The following is a 22561-nucleotide window of genomic DNA, read 5'->3' on the forward strand; positions in this document are numbered from 1 at the left end:
AATGGGGAACAAACTTCTTCCATCAGAGAAGGTCTAGGAAAAGAAGTTTCAGCTGACCCATATTCTTCCAATACTGTATTGTTTTCTAGAAACTTTCCAGTGCAGTATTTGGTTAATGTACACATGTGGAGATCAAGACAAACTCACCTTTTTCTTCCAGTTCCCTTTGACTCCTGGGACCGTCTCATACAGACGGTTGATGGCTTCCCTGCAGCAAAGATAATTTCAGGATTGATATTAATTCCAGGAAAAAAAATTCTTAGTCAGAAGTTGACTTAGCTAGTTTTAGTCATTTAGCCCAAGCCTGTGTTCATTCACCTGGTGATTTTGCAAATTACTCAAAAAGATCAGGTTTGCACATCATACTAAGCCACAAAAACACTATCCAAGCTTAAAACTAACCAAGTTTTGGATGTGGTGCAAATATATCTCTCAATTTTTTTACAGATCTATTTAACCATGTTACGTGAATACAGCCTTTGAGTAGCAATGTCAGGATCTCAGGCACCTTCATCTGCTTCCTGATCTTTTCTCAGGCAGAGATGCTAGGGTTTGAACCAGGAACCTTCTAGCTGTAATCCCTAACTAAAGGGCAACAGGACAAATCATCTTCCATAAAAAAGCTATCTTATGCAAAGCAGGCTGTCTTCTTAAGGGACATAAGGAAGCTAATTTATACAGGGCAATCTATTTGTCCATCTCTCCCAAGGGCAAGCAACCCACAACCTGTAGACCCCATTTTTTTACCCAGCACCCTTTTTGACTCTCCCAGAGCAACCTATGTCAATGGGTTCAATTTTGAATTCATTGTAGGAAATTGGGGGCTTTATTCAAGAGGTGAAATGAGTACTTTCCTTAAGCTTCTAAGACACCTGATTTACTCCTTAAAACTTTCCCACCCACCTCCATGGCCTCCACACTGGTGCCTCCAACCTATGATTTCATCTGCCACACACCCCTACAACCCTTAAGAAAAAAAAGGGTGTGCCCTAATCACAAGATCACCCTTCCTGATCTAACCAAACATTGAGCACCTTGACAGGCAGCTGTTCTACAGTTGTTAGACAGAAGAGGCTCACCTGTGACTCCAGAAGGAGACAACACCTCTCCTGGTTCTCTAACAAACAAAATCTCTCCCATAATTTGGTAACTGACCCTTATGACAATAAAGCTAGCAAGAAATAGCTGATCATTAAGCTAAAGCAACTGGATCTCTCCTATAGAAAATTCTAATCTAGTGATCAACTGGATTTTTCCACCCCAGATTTGCTAACCCCAATTAAGTATTACTTCCCAAAAGATGCTCCTTAGTATCAGTTACTTGGGTGCAGTAGCAAAAGGACAGCATTGTTTTCATGTCCTGTTTTAGGAAAGTGTCTACTTAGCTACTATCAGAACAGTCTTAGATCAGATGGAGTCTTAATCTGATCCAGTAAACCTGTTCTTTTTACATTCTTAATCTTTTAACTGGATAGTCCTTGGGAGCCCTTCTCTTTGCAGAACAGTTTATACCACTGGTGATTTGGTGATCCTTCCCTTAAGGATAATTCCAGTTTCCAGGCTTCATGGATCCAGACAAAGAATTGATTGAAAGAGGGTTATCAGAAGCTACAATATACTGTATAAACTAAGTCCTTATAGCCTGATATTGCCCCCTCTGCTTGGTCATGATTCTCCAAGAAGTAAGGCAGAAAGGTATTTCTGCTACTGGAGAGCTTGTTAACTGCAGCTTCTAGAAGCTGAAACTGGTGCCTCCTGCATGGAAAGTGGATATTTAGGACTATAGAAAGCGGGCTTATAGCAAATCAGATCAGGTGTCTATCTACCTCAGTACTGTTTCCACGGATTTGTAGCAGCCTGCCAAGACTTTAGGCTGAGATATTTTTCTGGGATTTTCTAGGCACCACGTTTATCTTCTACCACTGAGCAATAACCTTTTTTTGTTTTTGATCAGGAGACTTTCAGAGTTGTCAAACTGAGCAAGAAAACAAGCAGCTGACTGTGCTGTGAAGGGCTGGCCCTGCTGGGAAGCAGAGTGAAATTTTCAGAAATGGCACCAAATGCCTGAATGAAGGATTCCTCACCAGACATTTAAATTTTCAGCTCAAGAAATACAGACTTTATGGGAATGGGGACCTTAGGTTTGAAAGGTAGCATCAGGCCCTTGGAGAGGCAAAGAGAGTGTATCTCCCTTCTTCTCCTACATAACTCCATTGCTTGCAGACTTGACGCCAAAGTCTTCGGGTCAATGAGTGATGGGGCAGAGGCTTCTTAATAATGCACAACCCTCCTGTCTCCGGTTACCTGTGATCGATTAGACTATCCCCTTGTTGGGGGGGTTTCCTCCTACAGAGTTACAGATGGTCATATTGCACTGTAGATGTCCTTAACCAGGGGCCCCTTATCTCAGTACTGGAGCCAACCTGGGGACCAGCAGTGCATCTGCAAAGCTGTAAGAGGACTGCGAGATGGGTAGACAAGATGACTTGTTTAACATATCTCCACTATGCAGAGGATTGGATTAGATCAATGTTTTTCAACCTTGGCAACGTTAAGATGTGTGGACTTTAACTCCCAGAATTCCCCAGCCAGCATGGCTGGCTGGGGAATTCTGGGAGTTGAAGTCCACACATCTTAACGTTGCCAAGGTTGAAAAATGCTGGGTTAGATTATTCTCACAGTCCCTTCCATCTCCCTCATTTTATGATTCTACAATCTCCTATCCATTCCTCTCCACATTTGCTTTCTTCAAAGCTTAAACACACGGCAGCCTCAAGTAACTGGAATTCCGCATGTCAAAATAAAATCTTTGAATATTTAAAAAGAGGACCAGATACTCTTTTCAACTCATAGGCCCATGCTTTGGGGGAGATTTGTTGAGGGCTGAAGCCCAAAATGAATGGAGCTCCGCATTCTCTCTTTTTCATTACTTCTCCTTCCTTTGTTAGTTCATGCCATTATATTTCCATCTCTTTCTTTTTCTCTCTATGCCCCTCTCCAATAATCAAACAGGCCAGTCTCTCTATATAGACCCGGACTGTTTAAATTGTCCTTTCCTGGTTTTAAGCACTCACCTGCATTATGTTGCCAGCAACCTTAAAACACTGTCATCAGGTGACGTCACTGATACTCTGTTTTTCCCCCCTGTATCACAGATAGGGAAACTGGGAAGACTTTCCTTCCCTAAAACCTTTTAGTGGGTTGAAGCCTGAGACAAGAGTAGAACGTACGTTTCATTGCAACTTCCCTAAAAGACGTCTCTTGCTCCTCCCTATAGCTTTTCCACACAATCAGGAAGAGAGACAGAAAAGAGATATAAACCCCATTTACATACCATTTAAAAGATACAACAAAAGTCAAAGATTGTAATGGTCTGTGGGAATGAGCTTGGGAATCAGGAGGAAGAGCTGCAGACGAGGCAACTGTCATGCTAACGGTGTCTCAGCCCACAGAAGAAAAAGGGGCATGGGAAGCATCTCAGAAGGGACCCTCCCGAGTTTTCCGGAAAGTAAAAGTAAAGGAGGGGAGAAATGCTTTCAGACTTGCAAGATTCTATTACTGCAACCCAGTGTTTCTCAACCTTGGCAACTTGAAGACGAGTGGACTTCAGCTCCCAGAATTCCCCAGCCAGCATGGCTGGCTGGGGAATTCTGGGAGCTGAAGTCCACACGTCTTCAAGTTGCCAAGGTTGAGAAACATTTCTGTAACCTTACAATAAAGGTAGTGTTAGTACTCATGGTTGATGCTTCTTGCCTGGACTACCTCAAAGGGGTGACAAAGATTGAAACAAATGGCTCAGAGCACATCCTCCCTAGCAGCCAATACCAAGAGAAGCAGGAAGCTGCACCAGATGAACCATCAGGGGGGAGACAATACCCTAATTAGGGAACTATCAAAGCAGAAACCACACTCCAACCAAGACTGGCACAGCAATACATAAACAATTGGCAGATTTACTTCCCCATGCACTGATGATGTTACCACGCCTGATAATGGAATGTCTGCAGAAAAACAGCCATGTTCAGAGAAACTCAAGAACCCATCAGTTCAACCCAGAGCTACATATATTATCTACTATTGGAAGAATCAGTCAAGGCTGGTAGGACAAACTACCACATCTAAGCAGCCAGCAAACTCTATTCCCTCATGTGCTAATGATGTTACCTAATCTGGTCACGAAACATCTGCAGGAAGAAAGCAAGATCAGAAGACACCAAGAACCCAGGAGAGAAAGAAAAAGATAAAAGGGGGTACCTACTTGGTGACTTGTGTCCGGGTGTTAAAATCCAAAGATCTCATTGATCGCAGGATCTCAATACAACCCATATACTGGGGAAACAAAGAAGACACAATATAAACCCATAGGCATTAATCTTGTTGGAACAGCCAGCCTGGTCCCACATTTCCCCACGTACGTCCTGTGATCTTTGGAGGATGACCTACTTAAAATGTCCCCTTTCTGAACTAAGGAGGTTCTCCAGGAACCAGCTTCTCCAATGTTGTATCCTTCAGGGTTTTTTGCAATGGTAATTTCCAGAAATTCCAGCTTCAGCCATGCTGGCTAGGAAAATTTAGGAGTTGCAATCTAACCCAAATGGAGACAGTTGCTATGAACAACCCTGGTAAGTTATCACTTGTAGAGTTGATTTTTGAGATGTAGAGTTCCGTTTGAGGGAGTGGTCTCAAACTGGGACCTCTACCCTTTAATACGTTACTTTCCACAACCTCAACAGACTTTCCAAAATGGCAGCTCTGGAACTCCCAGAATTCCCAGCTTAATTGTTGTTTGCTAGGGTGGAATTCTGGGAATTACACTTCCAATACACCTGGCAGGTGCAAGATTGGGGAAAACAGGTTTAGCTTTCAAGCATCTAGTTCAGTGTTTCTCAAACTTGGCAACTTTAAGACATGTGGACTCTAACTCCCAGAATTCCCCAGACAGCATGCTAGCTGGAGAATTCTGGGCATTAAAGTCCACATGTCTTAAAGTTGCCAAGTTTGAGAGATGCTGATCTAGTTCAATTCTGTTGCATGGCCCAAGAGTGCACTCTAGGATTGAATCCTGGCTTAAATCTGGTCAGCTAAAGGTCAGCTGATCTTGCCAACCAGTGGAGAGGCACAACATCTGAAGGAGATCAACTGATCTTGCCAACCAACGAAGACAAAAGAAAAAAAACTCTTTATTTTCAATTGTCAGTCTGAGCAGTTTGTCATCATGGGTAGACGTAACCTGAGCCTCAAGCTGGTCCAGCATTTGGGCATTAAGGTTTGGTCCCTGGTTTCCTCAATCAAATTTCAGAGCTACATAGGACCCCAGTGTGATTACTGGGAATTAGCAAGGAAGGTTACAAAACAAAACAAAACAAAACTCAACAAATCAGCAGGGCTGGTTTTCCCAATATTGTGATTTGCTTTACTTTGTATTTCATTTTTTTTATAGTATTTATTCATCATATATCTATCCTGTTTGATTCCAGTCAAACCAGCCTATGGTGGCTAACAATATAAACCAATGTAAACATCATTAGTAAAACCTTAAGACTTCCTAAAAAACATGAAAACATTGTAACAAATTAAAAACAACAACAATAAATGGTTGCAAAGTCTAGAACTACCATCATAAAATATCCAGGGGGGCAGGGAAAGGCTTGAGGGGTTTAGCACCCCAAATGGAACTTCTGGTGAGGATCACTGCAAACTAGATGTCTCCAAAGGAGCACGGATGACACTGCAGTGGAGAACGGCAGCCAGATGGTGAAGGCTGGCCAGCAAAGTCTCTCCAGAAAAAGGAGAGATTGTGAGATCGCCCATGTCCACTCTGGAAAGCTGTTTCTCATGAGTAAACTGGAGGAACTGAAGTTTTTGCAGTCAGCTTGTGAGTTGAGTGCCTGGAAGTCAAGGGATTTCATCTAAGCTCACAGCCATAGTGTAGCCTATATGGACACAAAGTTCAGCTGAGCCTCATTTCTTAATCACTTTTAATTATTTTAAAATTAAAATAATTTTAATTTAATTAATTTACAGCGAAGAAAGATTTTCTTTGCAGCTGGATAAGATTCCACTTGATAAATTATCATTTTTTTGTGGATTACAAAGGAACAAAGAAAAAAAAGGTTTTAAAGACTTAAGAACTTCTGGCAAAAAGCTTAACAAGGAGCTGATGTAAGAAAGTTTAAAATGGTTAAAGGGGACAGTTATTTTGAAAGACTATTTTTAGTGAAAGTACTTTTGAATAAACTGGAGTTAAATTAGACAAACAAACCTGACCTTCATGGGAATGTTTTTCGTTTATTATTAAAGAGTGCAGACAATTGGTGGATTTTACAAAACAAAAGGTAAGTGTAATATGAGCCAGACTGTAATGCTGACTGTAACTATGGAGTACCATTAAAGATGAAACTATTAAAGGCACAGGAAGATAAAAGGGGTGGGGGAGGCCAAGTTTGCTTTTTCTTTTTCTCTTGTTTGTGACACTTTCATTTTTAGATTACAATATCATAATGGCAACTGCTTGAAAAGCAGCAAGAATGGAGGGGAGGAGAGGATTGCTGGAGCAACCTATAGAGAGGTGAATTACACCAGACTTGCTGCAGAAATTATTTGAGCAAATGAGTAATAAGTTAGAAGCACTTGATACTAAATTGACAGCTTTTGAAAAAAGAATGGATGAAAGACTTGGAAAAATGAAAGAGGAGATGAAAGAAGTTAAGAAGATGAAAGAAGTTAAGAAGATGTAAAACAAATGTCTGGAGAGGTAAAACAAATTAATGATGAAGGAGACATTTTAGAGAGTAAGACAGAAATTATAGACCGAGAGTTGGAAAGAGAACTAGACAATCTGGCTCTATTGGAATTGAGAGAGAAGGAATTTTGTTTGAGACTTAGAGCAATCCCAGAGGTTTCTGATGAAGATATTAGAAAAAAGATTATTAAAGTCTTGGCATCATCATCATCATCATCATCATCATCATCATCATTATTATTATTATTATTTGGGAAGAGGAGGATACAGAGGCAGAAACTGATAAAGTTTATAGAATAAATTCAATTTGTGAGAACAAAAAATGTACCAAGAGATGTTTTGGTGCACTTTGTCAGGAAGAAGGCAAGGGATCAAATTTTGCAGCAGCATTTTAGTACAAGACTGAAGATTGATAATGCAGATATGATTTTCCTTAAAGAAATTCCTATCAGAATTTTACGTTACAGAAAAGAGGGGGGGGTTATAATATTTTATTGAAAATTTGAAACATATTTAAAAGTTAAAATATTTTATTGAAAATAAAGATACATATTTAAAAGTTAGAAAAGAAAATTTGAAATACAAAATATAAAGAAAAGGAAAAGGAAAGGAAAGTAAAGTAAAAGAAGAAAAGGTATGAAAAATAGATAACTTCCAATCTATCTCTGGTCTTAGAAATAATAAGGCTACCATAAGTGCTAGTTTTTAATACATTAAATAAGAATAATTCTTTGTCTAATATATCCCATGACATTTATAATCTAATCTTCAAATCCCCATGTAAGCTTCACCCCACCTGCATTTGGCAAATAGTCCATCGATGGTTTCCATTCTTTAAGATAGTAATTGTTTGAGTTTTCTTTTAATAAGCAAGTCAATTTGTCATTTTCTGCCATGTCCATCAGTTTTAACAACCATTCTTGTATTGTTGGTAGTGTCTGGGTTTCCCAAAATTGTGCATAAAGAAGTCTTGCTGCAGTGATCATGTATTAGGTTTTTGTTTTGTTTTTTTACTGAAAGATTAAAGCAGAAAAAGATCCCATTTCGGTGGGACAAACTGGAAGGTGTGATTTTTTACTTTTAAACAGCAGAGGTTCGATTGAATTCTGTCCAGAAGGCGAGAGAATTTTTAGAAAAATTCAAAGAAGAATTGGAGGAGATTCAAATGGAGGTGTTAGAGGAGACGACACAAAAACTCCAACAGATGCAACAGGAAACTGAAAAGGATGACACTGAACTAGGCGCTACAGGTTTCAATTTTTCTAAATTTTTGGCTTGATTATGGATTACAAATGTTTAACATGGAATATAAATGGAGCAAACACTCCTCAAAAGAGAAAAAAAATCATTATTTGAAAAAATTAAAACAATATATAGTTTGCCTGTAAAAGATACATATTAGAAAAAAGAACATAAAATATTTGATTTATAAAAATTTGGGTAAAGAATTTATTTCAGTTGGAACAACAACAACAAAAAAGAAATGGAGTTGTTTTGTATATTAATCCTCAGTTAAAACCAGAACTCATACTGACTGACGAGCATGGTAGATTTGTTGGGGTGGAAGTTAATTTGCATGGGACTAAGACTTTGGTACTGGGAATTTATGCCCTAAATGAGGATAATTTAGGGCATAAATTTAGCCTTTTTATCTCTGTAAATGTGGTTTTTTATAACTTTTAATTATGTATTTCTGATTTTAGTTTGTGGTAAGCCGCCCAGAGTCCCCCATTGTGGGGAGATGGGCGGGGACAAGTCTAATAAATAAATAAATAAATAAATAAATAAAGTACTGTTCTATAAATTGTTCTATAAACAATTTATGGAGAGATTAATTAGTCTTTCTTATGAAAATTGGTATTTTCACTGGGGGATTGGAATGGAGTGATCTCCCCACAACTGGATAGAACTTCTGAGAAAAACATTAAAATCACTCAAGGCAAATTACCAAAAGGTGTTTATTTGTTTGTTTTTAATTTGATGGACAGTTTAGGGCAGGTTGATATATGGAGACAGAAAAATGGCAATTCAAGAGAGTATACCTATTTTTCAGAAAGACATAGATCCTTTTCAAGAATAGATATGATTTGGATTTCAAAGAACTTGGCTACTAAGGTTTCTAAAGTAGAGATATTACCAAAGACTTTTTTGGATCATAATCCTGTGAGTTTGGTTTATAAAAGAAAATCTAACTATTTTAGATGGAGATTAAATGAAATGTTGTTACAGAAAGAAGCAATAATAGAGGATTGTAAAAAGAAATTAAAATAATTTTTTGAATATAACTTAAGTAAAGGCACCGATTCAAGAATAGATTGGCATGCAAGTAAAGCTTTTATTAGAGGTTATTTTATACAACATAATAATAAACTCGAAAAGAAAAGTCAAGAGAAAACACAAGCTATTTTGGATGAAATAAAGAAAAAAGAAGAATTAAAGAAATTCCCAGAGAAGATAAATATTTCTCAACAAGAAATTCTCAAGCTATTTCAAGCTAGCTTCATTTCTCAAGCTATTACAATGACATTATCTATGTTAACAGTAAGAGAAATGGAAATAAAAATGAATTATGTAAAGCAAAAAAACTTTGAGATTGCAAATAAACCAGGGAAGTGGCTAGCATATAAATTATGAAAAGAAAAAGAAAATGATATTGAAATTACAAGAGGGAGATACTGTATTAATGGACAATGTGGCCATACAAAAAGCATTTTATCAATATTATTCCAACTTCTATAAAGAAAGTGACATCTCTTTAGAGAAAATAGATGAATATCTAAAGAAACAAAATTTACCAAGGATTACAGAGGAACAGAGACAAATTATGAATGGACCTATAACAATAAGGGAAGTTTCTGAAGCTATAAAAAAGATTAAATCAGGAAGGGTGCCTGGACCAGATGGATTATCAGGTTTTTATTATAAATGTTTTGAAGATGAACTTTCACAACTTCTACAAAACATGATGAACCACATCCTCCAGGGGAGAAAGATGCCACAGACTTGGAAGAGGCCAATATAGCACTAATACCTAAAGAGGGACAAGATTCAACTTTAACAAGAAATTATAGACCAACATCACTATTGAATAATGACCACAAGTTGTTCACAATGATTCTAGCTGATAGACTGAAAATAATTTTGCAAGAATTTATTCAGGAGGATCAATGTGGGTTTTTACCTAAAAGACAGATAAAAGACGACGTTAGAAATGTGTGGGACATTTTGGAATATTTGGAGCAACAGCATGAAAAACAAGCCGCATTGATTTCCTTAGATGTGGAGAAGGCCTTGGACAATTTGAACTGGGCTTTCTTGTTCAAGGTTTTGGAAGATATGAATTTTGGAGAGAATTTTATAAAATGGGTAACATTGATTTACACTTCACAGAAAACCCAAATAATTGTTAAAGGAGATCTAACAGAACCATGTGAGATACGAAAAGGTACAAGACAGGGGTGCCCACTGTCCCATCCCTAGTTTATTTTGGTTCTTGAAATACTGAATAGAGACTTAAGACAAGATGAGAGGATTGTGGGAGTAAAGATTAAAAGAGAGACTTATAAGCTAAGAGCTTTTGCAGATGACTTGGTGTTGGTTCTGGAAGTTCCTTTAAATTGAATTGAAACATTAATGGGCAAATTAAAAGAATTTGATGCATTAGCAGGTTTTAAGACTAATAAACAAAAGACAAAGATGTTAATAAAACTAAGAAAATACAAGATCAAACAATGGATGAATAAAACAGGTTTTAAGATTGGGAAGAAGGAAAAATATTTGGGTATCACTATGACAAATATGATTTGTATGTTATTTTAAAATAACTATGTTAAGACATGAAATGAAGTTTAAAAATATACGTTAAGATGGGAGAAATTACAACTGTCATTGCTGGGGAGAATTTCTGTGATTAAGATGAATGTCTTGCCTAGAATTATGTTTTTTGTTTCAGATAATACCTGTTTTGACAACTGATGCATTTAAACAATGGCAGAAGGATATATCTAAATTTGTGTGGCAGGGGAAAAATCATGAGTGAAATATAAGGTGTTACAAGATGCAAAGGAAAGAGGAGGATTGGGTTTACCTGATTTGAAACTGTATTTTACAGCTTGCTGTTTGGTTTGGGTGAAAGAATGGGTGTTGCTGAGAAATAGAAGGCTTCTGGAGTTAGAAGGACACAACCTGAGATGTGGGTGGCATGGATATTTGTAGTATGACAAAATTAAAATTAATGTAGATTTTAAAAATCAGTATGTTAGACATGCCATACTGAGAATATGGAATAGATGCAAAGCCAGGTCGTGTCCAAAAACACCTTTGTGGCTCTCAGCACAAGAAGCATTTTACAGAGGAGAAGTAATAGGCAAATGGCTAACTTATCGTGAGATACTAGAATTTTGTCAAGGGGAACACAAAATAAAATCAAGAGAACAACTGGTGGCAGAGGGATATACTTGTCAATAGTTTTCTTATTTTGAATTATTAGAAAGATTTAAGGTAGACAAAAGAATTTATGGTTTTGAACATTAGACTGAGTTTGAAATAGAACTGTGTACAAATGATGAACATGTAATTGCTAAAATGTATAAAATTTATTGAAATTTGAAACAGAAGAAGTGAAAGAATGGATGATGAAGTGAGCTAAAATTTTTGGTTATAATATACAGATGGAACAATGAGAAAATATGTGGCTGAAAGGATTGAAATTTACATTATGTTATAATCTTAAAGAGAATTTTTGTAAGCTGATGTATCATTGGTATATGTCACCAGAAGAATTGTTTAGAACAGTGTTTCTCAACCTTGGCAACTTTAAGCTGTGTGGACTTCAACTTCCAGAATTCCCCAGCCAGCAACGCTGGCTGAGGAATTCTGGGAGTTGAAGTCCACACAGCTTAAAGTTGCCAAAGTTGAGAAACACTGGTTTAGAATATATAAAAGCAGTTCAAATTTATGTTGGAAATGTGAACAACAAGAAGGGACATTTTATCAAGCTTGGTGGACATGTAAGAAAGCTAGAAAGTTTTGGATTCAGATACATACACTGATTCAGAGGATTTTAAAGATTAATATACAATTGAAACCGGAGGCTTTTGTTTTGGGACTGATGGCCAAACAGTTGAAAAAAAGTCATGGAACTTTGTTTTTATATACGATAACTGTGGTGAGATTCTTGTAAGCACAAAGATGAAAAGACTCAGTACTACCCCCCATGGAGGAATGGTTGGTAAAAATGATAGAACTTGCTGAGATGGCTAAATTGACTTCTTTGATCAGAGAAAAGACAATATCTATGTTTACAGCTGACTGGAAATCCTTTATAGACTTTTTGCATGAAACAGAAAAAAACAAACTTATGATTTATGGTTTTGATGATTAGACAGAATAGATTATAGAAAAAAGAGTCATGTTGTAACCATAGAGTGAGAGGTAAGTTTATAAATGTATGCAATTATAATATGTATAATTTGTGTAATTTATCAATTATAAATGTATAACTGTATACATTTATAATTTATACAATTATAAATTTATAATTGTACTTATAACTGCTGTAAAGATCAGAAGCTCCATTTTTGTCTTTTTGTCTTTTCTATTTTCTTTTTACTTTTTTCTTTCTTTCTTGCACTTTTAGCTCTCTGATTTTTTTTTCTTCTTTTCTTTGTCTCACTCTATATTAGTTTCTATTAGTCTCTATTTTCTTTCTTAAAATCTTTTATATGCACACAGGCACACACACGTGCGTGCGGAAGGAGCAAATGGGAGAAAATTCCATAAAGCTGATCCTGTTGTTGAGAAAACCCTTCCCCAAATCATTTCCAGGTCAATACCCATCAAAACCTTTTAGGGGATTATTAGAGCTCCCAATCGGAATATACAGGGGAAGATGTGCCATTTAATTATTTATATGTCAGCACAGCAAGCATCTTAAATCTGATCTGAAAATCTGTGGGAAGCTAACATAGCTTTACTCAAACCAATGCTATCCCTAGGAAATATGCACCAGAAACTTGCCCCCTGCATTCTGGACCCACTGCAACTTCCATGTTTCCTTTAGAAGCATCCCCATGTAAACTGAATTATGATAATCTCTTTGGGAGATAACCAGTAAGTGAATAATAGAGCCTAGATCAGCTCTGTCCAAGAAGGGGCATAACTAATAAATCATTCACAGCTGAAAATGGAAACCCTTTGCCACCACGTGGGCCTGAGCCATCAAAAGGGTGGGGTACCCCCCCCCAAACTGCATATCTGCTCCCTTGGGTGAAATATGTTGTGTTGTAAGGCCTTGTCCTTAAAGGGGAGCATCTCTCAAACACCAGACCCTCCATCTTCAATCTGGACTCCGTTTTAGCCAGTTACTCCTCATCCAGTCCACAATTTGCCCCAAGGAGAAGTTCACCAAGGACCTTGAAACATCTGATGAAAATAGGAAGGGGAAGCAGAACTGGGTGTCATCTTCATAAGCAGAACTGGGTGTCATCTTCACATCCACCCATCGACCCATCCCACCTTGGACAATACTTCCCAATGGCTTCCCATAGATGCTTCAAAGCATGGGGGAAGGCAGAATAAAACCTTACTGAGCCCCATACGCAAAGACTTTTCCAACCCTCCTATACATATATAGACAGATACAGATATTTCTCCATATGACAGCTTCAGAAAGTATACAGTACAACTTTTTTCAAGGCATTTCATTTTTCCCAAAGTTTTTGAAATGGTTTTAGTGGCAGGTGTCTTATATTTGAACTCTTCAAGAAGGAGATGAAGCCATGCCAATCTGCATTAAATACACCCTACTGTTTTTCTTCTGATGGCTTTAATTTATAAATCATTTTTATCTGAAGGCCAAGTCCAAACTATTAAACCAAAGCTACAATGAAATCCGTCTCATGTTTTTTCACAGTTGAGTAATAACTCATCTTGCCACTGTTAATAAGAAAAGAACTAATGTTTTGCATCTTAAATCTTTATTCTCTATACTACAGGTACTAAGTACCAGCAGTTTTGTTTTTTTTAATAAAAATTAGAACTTTGTTTAGCAATAATACAGCATATATACACACACATACACACACACTGTATATATATATAGAGAGAGGGAGAGAGAGATTTCCCTCTTTTAAAAGGTACATCAACAGTGTGCTTGTTATTTTAGTCTTTTTATACTCCTTTTATTTAAAACAAAAGTGTATTTTCAAAAGAAATATTGTCTATAAATGAACAGATAATTACTGAGGTGGTACAATTATTGCTCAATATAACATTAATAAAAGATACCAAGCAGAGTATATTAAGTTGTTTTTATGTTATAAAAAAGAAGTATACATTTCTGAGCTTAATGCCAAAGTCTCCACTAGATTATTGTTTATAAATGTTAAAAAAACAGCAGTTTGGTTGAAAGATATATTTTAGCAGCAAAATTGTCACCGCTGGCTTGTAGTTCACAACCAAGTTAATTCACAGCCAAGGGACCATTCTAAATCTCTTTTCATACATTTTCTGGAAGAAGGTTGGAGAATATCTGCTCCTGAGCCTTAAACTAAATTGAACTTACATATTTACCTTCGTGGGATTAAACCCAAGTGAATAAAAAAGGGGACTCTTCATTTGAAATCTACTAGGTCGGGTGACATGTTCAACCAACCTATGACTCTTGGATCGCACGCTAGCCAATGACCATGGAGGCAAAACTCTGCCCACAAACTGTTTTGTTTTGCGTTTTTGATGTCACCATATGCTGTGCGTGGTGGGCTGTCCAGCTCATGAAGGAACAAGGGACATTTTGGGGCCTTATTTCTTGAAATCTTATTGAACAAGGAATGATTTATAATCTCTTCCTGAGCTAGGCCAGATGAGCAAGTGAAGAGAACTCCAAAGGTTTACTAGCCCAATTTAACTGTCAACATAAATTACACTTAAATTAATTAAGAACAAGGGGTTAGCTGTGCAACTCCATCTTCTAATTAATTTAAAGATGTTCTCTCCAAAAGAGGCATGAGGAGACTGCTTTATTCAAAGCCACGATTCCCTTTTTTTCAGACTCCTTCCTGATGTTGCCTTTCCTAGTCTGAAATTATTGTTATCTACAGTTTACAGGGTGGTCTGTAAATGATCTTTCCTCTTCAAGGCTACCCAACAAATTCTCCACTCCTCCAATTTCCAAGGAAACCCTTAAAGGTGCAAACAAACAACCTTGGAATCCAGGCCTCAAGATAAACTATTGAGATATGCTTCCTAAACCGTATTCAGTGCCACCAACATCCGTGGATTGCTCCTACCTCCTTTCACAGTCCCCTTACTTCTTACCCCAATCTGCTCAAGATGATTGCAAGAAGATGATTTTGCTTCTAATTTCATTCGGGACCAAAACAGCAATTAAACCAATGATGGGCAATGGGTTCACTTCATAACAATAGGGTCTGGAGTTTGAACGTTCTCCGAACCTTCACCGGACCACCAACTGCCTGCAACCCACGAGAACAGATTGTCCGTATCAGTGGCACATCGGTGATGGGGAGACTATCTCCCAGATTGCCTCTGAGCATCTGCAGAGGGCAGTTTCCAAAGACCACAGAGAGATGGACAGGGAATCGAATCAACCAGGAGCACCCCAAGCCCAGCTGAACAGTCAGAAGTCAAGTAAATAGTAAAACAACCATACTAGATCCAAGCCCCAGTGCTTCCTGCTGGGCAGGGCTAAATTTTGGGCCATTTGCTCTGCAGACCCATTTGCTAAATATGGGGCCATTTGCATTCTGGGGCAAGCCAACCCCAAAGCCAGCAGAACCCCAAATGAACAGGGGACAGACCCCAGAAAGTCCCGACCGGGCCAATTTAGCTCAGCCCCTCCATTTGGTAATGGAAAAGAGAAAAGATTACTCACCCGGACAATGTAGGAGACACCGGGGCCTAAAACTCTTTCATCGGGGTGCAACCAACCTTGGACCGGTTTGCTGATAAAACTCCCTTTCCGGCTCCACTCCTCCCCAGACGCTCTGGTCCCCGGGGCCCGGGGCGTCTTCCTCCCCCCTCCTGTCCCTCCTCTCAGCCTGCTGCAGGGCGTGGCACAGACGGGTTCACAGGCGCTGAGGACCGCAGCCAAGCCCGACCCGGAGGCCGATGAGGGCACCGTGCTGCCCCCCGCCTCGCCCAGGCTGCCTGCTTTGACCGACGCCGAGAGATCTTTGCTGGCACTCGAAGGGCTACGGCTGAGAAAGCCGGACGGGCCGGAGAATTTCCACTGGGGCATCTTTGGGAGGAGAGTGCAAAAGGTGGTGACCACCTCCTGTTCCTCCCCCAGGGGAGAAGGGCCAGGGGGGGCCAGGGGGGCAGCAGGGGGCGGTGGGGACGAGAGAGGGGTGGCTGCGGTGACCTTGCTGCTCATGGCTGGCTTCTCGGAGGGCGTCAGCGAGTCGTTCCAAAAATGATCATACTTGGATTCTGTTCGCGTGCCCTGCCGCTGCTGGTCTGGCTAAGTGGTTTTAGAGTGCTCAAATGACTCTCTGGGCTTGTGCTCCGGCTCGCCTATCATCACTGCCACATCACATCAGGGCCCCCCTCCCAAGCATAGAAACAAACCTCCCCCACCCCCCCACCCCCTTGGGAAGATCAGTTCACACTATGATGTAATGGCACTGTGGTTTCTGCACCGACCAACTGCTGCACACTCGAACACTGAGACGCTTCCCTCGGCCAGGATGAATATCCATCTCGTTGCAGAGATAAAACGGGGGGGATATGTTCAGGCAAGGGGAGGGGAAAATCCCATTTTGATTTTGAGGAAACTTGAACGGGGAGGAAGGAAGGAAGGAAGGAAGGAAGGAAGGAAGGAAGGAAGGAAGGAAGGAAGGAAGGAAGGAAGGAAGGAAGGAAGGAAGGAAGGAAGGAAGGAAGGAAAAGAAGAGGGAGGGAGGAAGGAAGGAAGGAAGGAAGGAAGGAAGGAAGGAAGGAAGGAAGGAAGGAAGGAAGGAAGGAAGGAAGGAAGGAAGGAAGGAAGGCAGGCAGGCAGGCAGGCAGGCAGGCAGGCAGGCAGGCAGGAAGGAAGGAAGGAAGGAAGGAAGGAAGGAAGGAAGGAAGGAAGGAAGGTTAAAGTGATTGTGCATTTGGATTTAATTTATTTTTCTGCTGCTTTTACATTCCCATTAAGCCAGATGGCTTCCTGGGAGGTTTACAAGTCAGCCTGACATTTACAAAAACACACTCTACGAAGGAAATCTAATAAGAAATAAAAGGCTAAAGCCAAATTTAGATGAGACCCAAATTAGCCCATGTTCATCTCAATGATTTCAAGTGTCAAGTCCTGTTGCACACCGGGCAACGTCATTGAGAAAACAGCCAAACGAGGAGACTTCACATCCCCTTGATAGGCCTCCAGGGTAGGGAATGCAACAGCTTCAGCAGAGCCAGCCCTCCATGTTATCCCCTTTCCTTTTCCACCATCTGAGATCCATATCACTATTTCTCAGACCTGGCAACTTTAAGATGTGTGGACTTCAACTCTGAGAATGTGAGGCACTTATCTTGATGTGGTTGTGGAGCTTGCATGCTCTGAGTAGGATGAGAGCTATGCCAGAGGTTCAACCATACTGGACAGGTCTCATCAGAGGAGCCAGACAGTGTCTGTCCCATAAACAATATGGTGAGACGTAATTTACAGAAACCTACACCGGATTGGTCATCGCCCAGGTCAGCAAGGAGTTCTAGTTCCTGGACATCTGGTGACACGTGGGGTACAGGACTCAGGACTGCTGGCTGAGCAACCAGGGCCAGCAGCTGCAGGACTACTGGAAGAAAAGTTGCTTACCCATTGCACTGACTGTGCAACCAACAATAATAATAATAATTTATTAAATTTATATACCACCCGACTCCCAGAGACTCTGGGCTGTTTACAATAGTTAACTTGACTGTTTTTAGCATTGTTGTATGCTGCCCAGAGTCGCATGTGGTGAGATGGGTGGCTATATAAATTGGTATCTTCATCATCATCAAACAATAAGAAAAAAACCACAAGAACAGCCCAAGACAGAAGAACAATGATGGCAAAGAAAATAACAAAGAAAATAAACCCAGAAGTGAACCGAAAGGGGCATCAGTCATCCTCTGCAAAGGCTTTCTAAAGCGGTCTTAGCATCTGTTCCTATCTTGCTCCTCTGGGACATGAGATGCGATACCTTGGTAATGAGATCCTGTTTCCCCTGTTAAGTGGTAACTGTGAAGCCATTCTAAGCCTTCAGCTTTGCAAGCCTGCTCCTCCTGCTCCTCCTCCTCCTCCTGCCACCCCTTCCCTAGTCCACAAGGATGACATAATTGGACTGAAGAGGCTTGGCACCTCTTTGCCCACTAAGCCAGCTTACATCTCTCCACCGCAAAAGAGTTCGTTAAAGGAGATGGGAACAAGACGCTTCACCACCTCCTCCAGCCTCCTCTCCCCAACAGGCTCTCCTTATCCTTAGCTGAGTCAAGACGCCATAATGCAGTGTTGTCCAAACTTGGCCACTTTAAGATGAGTGGACTTCAACTCCCAGAATTCCCATGGCTGGCTGGGGAATTCTGGGAGTTGAAGTCCACTCATCTTAAGGTGGCCAAGTTTGGACAACACTGCCATAATGTTTGGAGAGGGACCATGCTGGAAGGGCAAGCAACCGGAAAGGGCATCATCCAGGGTTGATAGGAGAGTTGGCACCAAGGGAAAGCCGAGATAAGGCGACCTAAGCAGGGATAGTTGATAGCAGACCCCTTAGGCAGGGAAGGGGCACTTCAGCTTTTGAGGTTACCCAGGAATTGTCGGAGGTCTTCCTGGACCTGCTTAAGACTGAGCCTGGATCTAAAATGAGGGCAGAGTGTGGGTGCTGTATTCTGAAGCTAAAACAGGAGAGAAATACGAAGCTCCCACTCTCATCTGGATATCTGAAGCAGCGTTTCCTTCTTTCCTACAGACTGCCGTATCTATGTCATAAATTCAGCCTGAAGAAGGAGCGCAACACTGAGAAGAACCAAGGTCGTTGGGTGTGCACTTTACAAGAAAGAGGGACCCCAAACGGGGAAGCAAAGTTTTCTACAGGAGTTGAGGGCTACCAGGCGGGAAATCCTAGGGATCGGATCGGCTGGCCAGTTTTGGGGAAGCAAAACAGGTCCTTGTCGGCGCACCCGGGGCCGGTTCTATCGCTGGGCAAAAGGGGCCTTCCAGGAGGGCAGCGGAGCTGGGAAGCCCCTTGTTAAGGAGGCGGAATGTTGAGACAATGGGGGGCGTGTCCCGGAGGGAGGATGGAACGTTGGGGATTCTCAGCTGGTTACAATGTTGCAACTCTTTTCCGGGGGCTGCCCTGGGGCTGGACTGGGTGGGGGGGCAGGGGGTTCTGTTCTTTGATTAGATGGGAATGCAGGGGGCTTGGTCTGGGGCAGGGGGGTCCCTTGGGGTCTGATGGGATCAGGGAAAGAGACGAACTGGCTGTGACCCGGATCGTGTCCAAAAGACAGGAGCGGAAAAGGGTGCAGCCTCCCTCTGGTTTGATTTATTTTCTCCGTTACAAGCCTGGTCTGCCTTTAGCGACTGGCACAGCAGCAGAATGTGCCTGATTCTAGAAGGTGCAAGTGGTAATTATTGTTCATATCCCTTGAGACTTTTTTTTCCCTCCTTATGGGTTTGAGGATTGAAAAAGATGTGGATTAAGTGAGGGGCTGAAGGGATTTGTGTAACATCTAAGAGGGAGAGAGGATTATACGATCATAATTATCTGTTGAAGAAAAGGTCGGAAGTCATTATATTTCATAACTTTAGATTCTTTTCTTTTTTCTTTTTTTTTCTTTCTTTTCTATCTTTTTCTTTAGATTTGACAGTTTGGGTCTGATGGGATTAGGCAAAGAGCCAGTTTGGTGTGGTGGTTAAGGCACCAGGCTAGAAATCAGGAGAACAGCTGCGTGACCTTGGGCCAGTCACACTCTCTCAGCCCTAGGAAGCAGGCAATGGCCAACCACTTCTGAAATCTTGCCAAGAAAACTGCAGGGACTTTTCCAGCCAGTCACCAGGAGTTAAGACTGACTCGAAGGCACCAAAAATAAAAAAAAAAAATTAGGCAAAGAGAGGATGGGTTTGACCCTGCTCATGTCTAAAAGAAAAGGAGAGAAAAGGGATTAGCATGATGGGTATGTACTGGGGGAAAATAAATCTAACGAACAAAATGGAGTCTATATAATATTGTGTATTCCCTTTTGAGTACACAATATTATGCGGAGTGCAGAAAAGGAGGAAGAAATAGTAAGCTGAAGAAATTAAAGGCATGCCATAAGAAAGAGAAATGGAAATATAGCTAAGTGGAGTCCTTGGGGTTCTCTTAGCATGGTGGTTTTCTTGCAGACGTTTCGTTACCCGCCTGGATAACATCTTCAGGGCTAGAAGGGAGAGGGGTTTGCTCTCAGTTTATATACAGTAGTTTGCCTGGCCAGTGTTGGTGGGGGGGTGGTTTTCTCCTTGGCAGTTCCTTGATTAGGCTGTTGTTTACTGCTTGAATGTCTGTCTGAGTTGGTAGTTCCTTGATTAGGGTATTGTTTACTGCTTGGTTGTTAAATCTAATTTCCATCAATACTAATCCCTCTACCTCTATCCTTGTTTCCGACACATCTGCATTGCCTTTTGTTCCTTAAACGTCTCCCGTCTCTTTCTGGGGCTCTCATCCACTTTATTCAGCCATGACTTTCTCACCTTCTCAACCCATTCTCTCTCTGTGGCCAAACCACCCCAACTTACTTCTTTCCTAGAGATCACTCCTTTGCATATTCAGCCCACATTCATTCTTGACTGCCTCTCTTCCTGTTATACCACATCCACACTTAAGCAGGGTTTCTCAACCTCGGCAACTTTAAGATGTGTGGACTTCAACTCCCAGAATTCCCTAGCCAGCATGCTGGCTAGGGAATTCTGGGAGTTGAAGTCCACACATCTTAAAGCTGATAAGCTTGAGAAACCCTGCACTTAAGTAACCCATACTCACTGAATTGAAACAATGGCCCATAATTCAGCACGGGATCTTATGCCAGACCAAAATAACATGCCTTTTCCCTGCTGTTTTTTTTCTTTTTTTTTTAACTTTTGATTACAAAAAGAAGGAAAAAAAACATAAAAGTGGTTTAACAAAAAAGTGAGGAAAAGTACAACAAAGAGAAAATAAGGAGTTAATATATCAAGTAACATATTGAAGGGATCAATAACTAAATTGGCAGTGTTAACTTCATAGCTTTAGAGCATGCGCAGAGTTCTCTATAGCCAAGCTTCAATACTAACAGCACTTAGTGAAATTGCAAGAGGAAGCAACTAACCACAGACGAGCTAGCTCAGATAATAGGGGAAACTCCTCCTGAAGAGACTAAGTCTGAGGCCTGATAAGAGGAAGGAGGACCCAGAACAAGGGTCTGCAGGGACTGACAAGGTTTAAGAGTTAGGGGGAACTCCTTTAAATTAATGTAAGCAAACAAGGGCGGGAAATAATGTATTCTGTTTAAGTTTCTTTGACTGGCTGTAAAACTTCCTGAGCCACTGCAGATGTGGAGAAAGGGGAATTGTAGCTACTAGTGCCACGGGAAACAAGGGTCTCACAGCTACTTGATTTGCATCTGGGCATAAAACTGTCAGGCTCTTGACCAGCTGCCTAAAGCTGAAAGCAATTCTTGCCTAGCACAAATCTCTTTCCCGATTCATTGAGATGAACGGAATGGAGTTACAAGAATTCCAGCTGCCGAACGATCTCCCATTCAGATCCAATATCACTCTGCATATTTCAGGGCAGAAACTTCCTGATTTTCTTTCGACCAGTCTTTCATCAAGGCTGCGGATCTTTCTGCAGCTGGCTGCTTACATAACAGTCTCCTGAATCTTAAGTGATCTGGGAACCAGCTCTTCCAAAACAGGCCAGATTCCTTCTTCATAGTGGATTCTTCCTACTCTTTCTTCGGGACTGAGAATATATTGTATATTTGGAAGCCTCCAGTACAAATCTCACTTCTGCCATTAACCTGTGAGGTAGGCCTTGGGCATGCTGCTCTCAGTTAGCCTCAATCATTTTCTTCCTCAATCTGTGAAATGGGGATAGCCCCTAAAGTTTCCCACCTTTCAGCTCTCCTGGCCTAGATCTTAGGGAAAAAGCTCACAGGGAATGAGGCAGGCTGAAGTTAGGAAGGTCAGTGCAGGTAGCCACAACTGAAGGCTTCGGAGAGATGAAGAATGCAATAATTCCTTAGTTCTCCCTCTGCTAAATGTGGACTTATAGCTCCTGACTTGTTCTGAAGCTTGAAGCTCCTGCATGGTTGGAAAACCGCAGAGACTACTGGCGAATTTGGATCTGAAATTGCAGATCGGGGGGGGGGGGGTTCCCTTCAATTACAGTAACCACAGGCTGTTCATAGTCAGACCTCACCAGATTCCTGCTGGACTCTCAGTGCAGCATCTGTCCATTCAAATATGCCTCAGAGGGATTTACCTGAAGTGGATCAGAATAAGATACAGTACTCCTCGAGTTATGACCACTTGTTCAGCAACCATTCAAAGTTATGACAGCGCTGAACGAGGGGGACTTATGACCAGTCTGCAAAGTTGTGGCCATTGCAGTGTCCCTGCAATCACGTGATCACAATCTGGGCTCTCAGTGCCTGGCTTGCAATTATGACGTTGCAACAAGCTACCATCACGTGATCATGATTTCCAACATTCCCTGCCAGCTTCCTACAAGCAAAATCAATGGGGAATCTGGCAGGAACTCAGAAGTTGCTCCCACTCCCGCCACTTTTTCACCCATGCTCCATAGTGCCTGCCTGCAG

The 22561-nt window shown here is 40.9% G+C and overlaps 1 protein-coding gene across 1 annotated transcript in view; it reads right to left on the reverse strand.

Moving 5' to 3' along the window:
* The window catches only part of SHC2 (SHC adaptor protein 2), a 44297-nt gene extending 27836 nt beyond the window's left edge, over nucleotides 1-16461 (reverse strand). Inside the window, exons 1-4 of the mRNA XM_088149892.1 lie at nucleotides 16372-16461; nucleotides 15636-16223; nucleotides 4259-4329; nucleotides 148-208 (exon numbers count right to left, since the gene is read on the reverse strand). Of these exons, the coding sequence (XP_088006018.1) occupies nucleotides 148-208; nucleotides 4259-4329; nucleotides 15636-16223; nucleotides 16372-16461 (810 nt within the window). The remainder of the gene's footprint in view (nucleotides 1-147; nucleotides 209-4258; nucleotides 4330-15635; nucleotides 16224-16371) is intronic.
* Between the last annotated feature and the right edge of the window lie 6100 nt (nucleotides 16462-22561).

This window comes from Python bivittatus, unplaced genomic scaffold (genome assembly GCF_059951505.1).
Source record: "Python bivittatus isolate LINGU-HERP-01145 unplaced genomic scaffold, Pbiv_v1 ctg000580_np1212, whole genome shotgun sequence".
Taxonomy (NCBI): domain Eukaryota; kingdom Metazoa; phylum Chordata; class Lepidosauria; order Squamata; family Pythonidae; genus Python; species Python bivittatus.